The 9,188-nt window shown below is 33.6% G+C and overlaps 1 protein-coding gene across 3 annotated transcripts in view; it reads right to left on the bottom strand.

Moving 5' to 3' along the window:
• Positions 1–4,096: 4,096 nt before the first annotated feature.
• The window catches only part of ZNRF2 (zinc and ring finger 2), an 82,233-nt gene continuing 77,141 nt past the window's right edge, over positions 4,097–9,188 (bottom strand). The window contains exon 5 of one of the 3 annotated variants that reach the window (XR_004672403.3): positions 4,097–4,139. Coding sequence is in view for 1 of the 3 variants with exons in the window: in XM_055115819.2 (XP_054971794.1) it covers positions 7,736–7,793 (58 nt within the window). In the remaining 2 variants the exon portion in view is untranslated. Of the gene's footprint in view, positions 4,140–7,711; positions 7,794–9,188 lie in introns of those variants that run through there. The other 2 variants (XM_055115819.2, XR_004672402.2) reach the window with 2 other exon arrangements.

The raw sequence follows: 9,188 nt of genomic DNA, 5'->3' as shown, positions 1-9,188 counted from the left end.
AATTATATGATTTAAAAAGAATATTCAGTTTCCCAGTTTAAGCAAGGCATTCACAAAATATGATACTCAAAGTATTGTTTGGATAAGTTACTACCTAGAAAGATTTACCAGCTATTTTTTAATATGAATCACTACTACAAGTATACCATGTAGCAATTTCCTCTAAAGAAAACTAAGCAATTTAGTTTTAGAATGAAATGATCTGGGAAGAAAAGAAAAGTAGATAGTAAAACAGAGAATTTAACTACTGTTATTTACAACATAGCAAAGAAAAAATCAGAAGTTACACACTTCAGAAAAAAAGGAATAGGCTAAAGACAAATGTTGGCATGCTAGAATTTTTTTTTTTTTAAACTAAGAAAATACCTGTACAAGAACAAGGGACACTGAACAAGGGCACTTCACATTTAACCACCCATTGCCAATAGATACTGAGTTCACCTCAGGGTAAGAAAATGGTCCAAGTGAACTAGAAGACTTCCAGCAAGTAACAAACTATACTCATATTTAATAAGCACCATTTACCTCTATGTAGTTTCATATAGTTCTCAGCAATGTGATTTATATGAGCGCTTCCTCTATGGAAGAATAAGATGATTTGGATATTACTATCAATGCACAGTACGGATGCCAATTAGATGGTAAATTCAATTATTCTTAAATTTTAAAACAACAAGAGTTTCATGCTTTGTTCAAATACAGCTTATTTTTTGAAAAATTCCCCTCTTCCACTCTCCTAACTTGGTACATAAAGTTAGGTAATATTTACATTGAATTTACAGTCTTTTTCATTTAAAACAATATCAGTATATCTTGCTGTAAGATATTAATTTAAGTGATTGTTGTTAACTTCACTATACCCAAACTTAGCAATATGGCTGTGAGTCAAATAAACTTTGAAAAGGAACCTGCCATTTTCATTAACTCATTCTGACTGTAATCTTTGAAATACATATGGCAGATATGCTGAGGCTGGCCCGTCATTTTGGGGCTACATTTTAGTAAAGTAGCTAGTGAGTGAAAACTGAAATAACTATATAACATTTAAAAGAAATATAAGACTTGCACTAAGAAACCAAAACCTACATATTATGTAACATAACCTTTTTAATGTTGTTTTTGCTAACACAAAAAAGTTATACCATTATTTATATTTCAATCACAACATTGCTCTAAAACACAATCTATAATCTGTCTTGTAACCAGATCTGAAAAACACATATTCAGACTATTCCTAGTCTGTATCTCTGGTAAAAAGCCAAAGTAAAAGGGAATAATTTTACTTTCTCCTAAACATTCTGGCAAGGGGGGGAAAAAAGCCAGATCAAAGTAAGATGAGGATTCAAAATTGGCAATAAATCCATTATGGACAAACAGTGGCACTAAAGTGAAATTTCAGAACATATTGCTTTCTATATATGCACGTGTGATCTTATTTGAACATGAGTATTTACAAAGATTCTATAAAGCTAAAACCAACTTGGTAACCTAGGCTTTCAATCTTTATTGTGTCCCCCATAATAATTAGTTGTCAGAAGTTTCAGCTTAGTATTTAAATATCTATTGTGATTTTATATCTTACTTATACTATTCAGTGTTTGCATAATACATTTATGAATATTTTAAGTGACATTATATAGAACATTACTTGTATTTTCCAGAATAATGACTTTGACTTTGAATAAAAACTGGAGCATTTGGGCTTTAAAAACATTTTTCCCCCAATTTCTAAGTTGCTCTTTTTAGGAAGTCACTGATAGAGATGGAATTTAAAGTAAAAATGCCAACTTTGTAAATTTTGTCAAAAAAGGGATTGCTATAAACAGACTTAAGTGAATACTGTTCCAGACAAATATAATCATCACGTAGCACTTGACACTGACAAAACACTGAACTTTCTTTAAAACCATAGGAGCTTCTATTGTAGCAAATGCAGCACAGAACCTTATGACAAAGAGGGGCTAAAAAGTGAATTTAAGCCAATATAGGTTAAAAAGTAAACAAGTGAACTATTAAATTGGTGCAAAAGTAATAGCAGTTTTTGCAATGACTTTTGCATTAACCTATCAGAAAATCAGCTTCCAGGAGAATACAGTTAATCCCCACAGCTGTAATAAATCTCTTCCTTTAAGAATGGAAGACAACAAAATAATTCTCATCACAAGAGTATACCAGCAATAGAAAATGAACCAATTATTCACATTCTAAGAGGTTTTACTTGAGGGGGTTGGGCAGGAGGGTATGAAAGCTTACAAAATCGAAAATGTGAAATAAAATGAAATCAAATTAAGACTTCATGGTAACAGAAAAAAAAAACAGAAAAAGAATCGTTTCCTTAAGGGACGAATATTTTCCATAACTAGTAAAAAAGCACCTATTAAACTGTGCCTTCAGCTGTCACAATGGAGGTTTTGGATTCCTTTAGCAATTGCAGCATAACAAAAGGCATTTCACAGCATAACTTCAGGGAAAATGTTATCTGAGCTGGAATCATACAGAAAGCAATTAAAAACTCTTTAATTATTTATAATACACACATTTTTCTGGGTAGCAGCAGTTGCTCCTGTACTTGCCCTTTTAAAAAATGTGAAACAGAAGCAAGAAAGTAGGGGGAAAAATTTAGAGAAGATTAAGAGTAGCAGCATTAAATAAAACAGCAAATTCTTAAATACATTATGAGTAAAGAAAGATTAAAATAAGGAAACAGTACTTACTGTGCAACTTTCAATTATACCAAGTAAAGTACACCACCTATTCACTGATAACATTTTCCCTATGTTGAAAACACAAAACCTACTTATCGATATTTTTGATATTAAAAAAAAGGACATTCACTATTGTAGCCCTGACAACTCTTCCAGTATTTTTAACCATTCAGATGTATTATGTGGGAATATTTATTAACATAATTTTGTTTAACACATTTCTTTCTACACAAACTGAATTTAAAAGTGTCTATAACATTTTCAATTACAGTAATAACACATGAATAAATTATAAATTAACAAAATCTTCATATCTACTTTAAAAAATCATTTATCAAATGCTAACCTCCAGATTATCTGGAAAATTAAAGTTGCAAATTGCTATAAACCTGGCATCCCAATTAAATTACAGTTTTTAAAGGTATATAAAATCTCCCTCAAATTCCAAGTTCCACTCCAGAAAATTTTATTTTACCCTTTTCTTAAGTTTACAGCCTGCTAAACATTTTACCCAAATGTGAGAGAACTGCCTGGAGATGCAAAGCACAATAAAATAATTAAGTGAAAAGAACAAACAAAAGATACCCGTTAAAACAGTTATTTTAGCTGGCAGCACTTGAAATTGGTAATCTGTATTTTTTTTTTAATTGCATAGCTGCAAGATGATTCACTGCTGATTAACTGTTGAGCAGTTTTATTTAAGAGGATAAGAATATTTAATAAATTGCAATTCAGTAGAATATTCTATATTTAATTAAAATGTAATTATGTGATTTGCTCTTTGGACTGCATTCTGATATTAAACCTTTAATTTAAAAATATTAACATATTTTAGCTTTCCTATGTAGAAGTCTATTTTCCACTCGTGGGGGAGAAAATGGAAGAACTTGAGATCATGGTCTACATTCAGATAATGTTTTTACTGCTTGATTACATTTCTTGGTTTCACATTTAAGACTTCAATTTATAAGAAGTAAATTATATGTTTTTCAATTTAAGAACAGATGAATGCAGAAACATTATGTTGGGGAAAACAAAGAGACCCCAAATTAAAAAATAAAACAAATCAAAACATAACTAGTTGTGCAGCTCTGGAGAACTTAATAAAAAGTAAATCAACTTTTAAATCAGTTAACTTTGGCGTCTGAATACAAAATGTTTATCAGTATTACCTATGTAGATGACTATTAAGGGATGTGCAGCATTTTCAAAATCCCTGTGTGTCCTTTGTATGCATGTTTGGTACACTGAGTTCTGTGGTCACTGTCCTCTCTTCAGCAGGGTTTTTTTTACCCCAGTACGATTGTCCATCTCTGTATTACCAAGTCTCACAAAACTCAGATTTCTGGCTGAGTATGCCTGCGTCTTTGTTTCTCCAGAGACAGATTTTCATATCCTCTTGGTTTTTCAAGCATCTTGTCAAGACAAGAAAACCTGTGTAAAAATAGATTTCCCCATGAACATTGCTTTAGTTACTGTAAGTCTTCATACCCTTACTTACTATTCTGAAAACTCATAAAATCAGTGATCTGGAGAAGAACAGATTAAGAAACAGAAGGATCAATTAAAATTTAGTCACAAAAAATACATAACGAAGTCATCCCCCTTTCACAATAAGGACTACACCTAAGTAAAGAATGCACACACACAGAGATTTAAAATATTTCTCCCAAATAACTAAAAACCCCAAAATAAGTACAGCAATTTTCTAACTAATTAAGACCACAAATATTCATGTCTCTCTATTTTGGGTTGATTATTAAATTCTTATGCTGAAGGATATCAGAAACGTTGAGCTTTATGGCTACACAGTGCCTTACAAAATGTTTTAACAACACTGAATCCTCCTCAAACCCATATACCTTTAATCTAGGACTATTAAAAGGTATACAAGAATTTATCACTTGATAAATAAGAACAGTCAGGACAGAAGCAAAAATGTACAAGAGTCAAGATATTCCATGTCTATAAACTCTTAAAAATGACTCTTCAAGACCCACAGAAGCAGACTCCATTGGTTCAGATTTCTGTAGACACCTGATTAACAGAGTTCACCCTGCCCATGTAGTAGGCTAGTTTCAAATTCAGGTTCTATATTCGAAAACAAACAAATAAGCAAATATAACACTCATATGTAACGTAAGAAAATGGAAATGTTGTTGAAGACCAACAGACATATGCATTTCAGCTATGAGATGAGATGTATGCTCCACATATCCCATAAGCTCACTGTGACACTAAAGGAAAAATTTAGCTGATGAAAGAAAAAAAAATTATACAATATAATTCCACCTCACCAAAAAAAAAAAAAAAAAAAAAAAAAAAAAGCTTATCAGCTCTATGGTCTAAGTGTTTGTGTACTCCCAAAATTGCTATGTTAAAACCTAATCTGCAGTGCTATAGTATTAAGAGGTGGGGCCTTTGGGACATGATTAGGTGATGAGGGCTCTGACCACATGAATGCAGTTAGTATCCTTATAGAAGCTTGAGGGAGTCTGTTGTACCACCACGTGAGGACACACAGAAGGTGCCATAAATGAGCAATGAGCCCTCATCAGACACCAGATCTACTGGCTGGAACCTTGATCTTAGACTTCCCAGCTTCCAGAACTGTGAGCACTAAATTTCTGTCATGTATAAATTACTCATCTAAGGTATTTTGTTATAGCAGCCCAAAATGCACTAAGAAAGACTAAAAAGACAAATTTTATCTATAGATGAAGGATTTAGATGTATTACTTTGGCATGTAAAATACTAAGACAAAAATTTCATTTTGTTAGCATCAGTTTCAGTACTTCCCTTAAAATGCTTCTATAATTTTAGCCACAGTTTCGTTTTGTCTCAAACATAAGGTGACAATGAAGGCATTCCAAACCTTTTCTATGGTGAAATAAAAACATATGTGCACATATATTCAAAATACCACTCCACCACTATACTTCTCTTACCTAGCATTCTTACTTCCATTCACATTTTATTTGTTTATTTATTTAGACAGGGACTTGCTAAGTCACCCAGGCAGGAGTGCACTGGTGTGTTCATAGCTCACTGCGGCCTCAAACTCCTTATCTCAAGCAATTAGTGTTCAGCCTCAATTCGTATTTTAAATGTGTCAAGGCATGATCTAAGTAAGTTCACAGGAAAGGTTAAAATTGGCAGTCTTTTAGTACTCTGCAGTCTACCAAGGCTTCCACATTTCACATGCACATGCGTAGTCTTATGACACTCAACTGCAGTTCTCATTTCAGGTGCTATTGCTGCTATTATCTCAAATCTTCTCTGTCAATATTCTAATCTGCTACTCTTAAATCATCTTCCACCAATACAGCAACAGAATTCCTTGAGGGTGTTTATTACCTCAACACTTTTATTCTCAAATTTAAGAGAAGTTATTGAAATAAAAGGAAATGGTACCACACAGGACTAGACCTCTGGATGTCATCTGGTCTAGTTCCTTGCCATCAGTCTCAGCCTCCCAGAAAAGCCTGCTGTTACTGTCTTGAGTCCCTGAACAAAGAGACTCTAACTCCTGAAACAATTCTAGGATTAGCTAAAATGCTCTGCCTTGATATAACAATCCAATGCTTTATATCATCTCTGCAAGTCTTTTCATAAAAGCTTTTCATATATTTGAAGATAGCAATTAAGTTAACCTTTATTTTTTCAAAGCTAAATGATGTCAATTTAATGCACTTGTGAAATGTGAAAAAAAAAAGCCCTATGAAAATACCCAATTGAGGTCAGCATTCAATTCACTAAACATTTTCAGATAATGCAGAACCATGAAAAACTTAAATCAGTAGAACAAAACTAGTTTTTTTTTTCAGTTGTAAAATGCAACTTTTTTGCCTACTGTATAGACAGGCACTGTATTACATGCTAAAGATATAAAAGTGAATGATTAAATTGAATGAATAAATTTATGATGCGACTGTTTGAAGAAAATGTTCCTACCTAAAAAGAGCAAAATTGCTGAGAACAGTCTTTGGAACCAGAATGCCTGGGTTCAAATTTCATCCCCACCAACAAACTAGTTATCTGAACTTGAAAAGTCAAGTTTCTTAACCTCTCTATACTTAATTTCTTCATCTGCGTAATAGGAATAGTAATGGTACTGAGCTCAAAACGGTTATTGTAACAATTAGACAAGTTACTAATAGATGTAAAATGCTTACAACAACACCTGGCACATAATAATACTAAATGATTAGAATTATTATTTTTTGGTTTGGTTGTTTTTGAGACAGTGTCGCTCTGTCACCCAGGCTGGAGTGCAGTGGCATGATCTCGGCTCACTGCAACCTCCACTTCCTGGGTTCAAGTGATTCTCTTTTTTGTTTTTTTTGAGACGGAGACTCGCTCTGTCACCCAGGCTAGAGTGCAGTGGCACGATCTCAGCTCACCGCCAACTCCACCTCCTGGGTTCACACCATTCTCCTGCCTCAGCCTCCCAAGCAGCTGGGACTACAGGCACCCGCCACCAGGCCTGGCTAATTTTTTTTGTATTTTTAGTAGAGACGGGGTTTCACCGTGTTAGCCAAGATGGTCTCAATCTCCTGACCTCGTGATCCGCCCGCCTCGGCTTCCCAAAGTGCTGGGATTACAGGTGTGAGCCACCATGCCCAGCCTCAAGTGATTCTTGTACCTCAGCCTCCCGAGTAGCTTGGATTACAGGTGTGCACCACCAAGCCTGGCTAATTTTTGTATTTTTAGTAGAGACAGAGTTTCACTATGTTGGCCAGGCTGGTCTTGAACTTTTGGCCTCAAGTGATCCACCTGCCTGAGGCCTCCCAAAGTGCTGGGATTACAGGCGCGAGCCAGCGTACCCAGCCAACAATTAGAATTATACAATATTTTTAATGTAAGTTTTCTATGCAGTAGCCTAAGTGTCTGAAACATACACATACACACTCATGCACCTCAATGAGTAAATGAATAAATAAAAATTATAGTTTAGAATGTATAATTTGGGCTAACGCTTTAAAAAGTAATTACAAAAAAAATTACCTATAAAACAGGAAGCTGACGCTTAATCTGAAGGGTGCTCAGGGCAAGATCTATTTACTTCAAACCATTCATCTATGCAGCTAGAAAGGAACAAAACCAGAAAAACTGAGATTCTTATACTAATTATTTATATAATGACAGCCACAGTAAAAATACTTCTTGACTTTAATATATTTTTTACAGAAAAAAATGAGCATTTTAAATTATATTTGGCATATATAAGCAACAGATAAGAATGTTTATTATATTTTGATTCTAAGCGATTAAGAAAAAAACCTTTGCAAAATTATGCTATAAAGTACTTTAAAGTTCAAACAGAACTACTTCCAAAAGATAATCTGAACTACCACTTTACCAATATTCAAAACTGAATGACAAATTTGCATAATTTTTCTTTTCAAAACAGTTATTCATTTATGCACATTATCAACCTGTTCATGTCACCTATAAATGTAATAAAAAATGGCTTTTAAATTTTAATCCTTGCCAATATTTCATTTTTAAAGCTATATTTATATGTGATTATTGAATATTTAAATCCTATCCCACCATGTAATACATATACATACACAAATAAATATACATTAATCATTTGTATTTAGGAAGTATTTTATGATCTTATTTTATTAGAAGCTAAATATTAGGGTGCATATGATCATCGTCATTGTGGATCTGCACTGTCCAACAGAGTAGACAAGAGCCACACACTGGTTATTTAAGATTTATTGAAATAAAATTAAAAAATCCAGTTCCTCAGTCACACTAGCCACATTTCAAGCACTCAACAGCAACATGGCTCACGACTACTCTAGGGAACAGCATAGATATAGAACATTTTCCATTATGGTAGAAAGTTCTATTTCACAGTACCATGATAGGTGAAAAAATCAAGGTCTACTAACTAGCTATTACTTGCCTAACAGCTAGCAAGTTATCCAAGCAGGATTCAACCTGTTCAACATTTTCATTGGTGACATATTTCAAATTTACATATGCCGCAAAACTACAAGACTTGGTTAATATACTGAAGGGCAAAGTTAACATTTATCATCCTCATGTCCAGATAGGTTGGTTTGGTAGGTAAAAGTGATAGATGAAACTAAAAAGAAAAAAAGGTAGAGTACCACATCAACAGGTTCTTTCAAATATCTGAATTTCAGCTGCCATTAAGACTTTTGTTCTCGAAATATATAGCCAGTTTGGCTTAAGACATTGTTTTCAGCCTGCTCTCTACCACATGGCCCTGGAAGTTCCACTGTGTCTACCAGAAAACCTCTTAAAACAAAATTCTGAGCATCAAATAAAATACTCCAGATGTGTTAATTCATAATATATCTGAATAGTATCTATTTGCGAGCTAACATGAGTACTCCTTATTTTACAACCAGGTAACTCTGGCTCATCATGAGAAAGTAATCATTTAAAACTCCAGGTCCTCTTCACATAAACGTCTGTCAATCTACATATGTTCCATT

The sequence above is a fragment of the Pan paniscus genome, chromosome 6 (genome assembly GCF_029289425.2).
Source record: "Pan paniscus chromosome 6, NHGRI_mPanPan1-v2.0_pri, whole genome shotgun sequence".
In the NCBI taxonomy this organism is placed as follows: Eukaryota; Metazoa; Chordata; class Mammalia; order Primates; family Hominidae; genus Pan; species Pan paniscus.
Note: the sequence above shows the minus strand (reverse complement) of the source record. Positions and strands in the feature narration are given on the sequence as shown.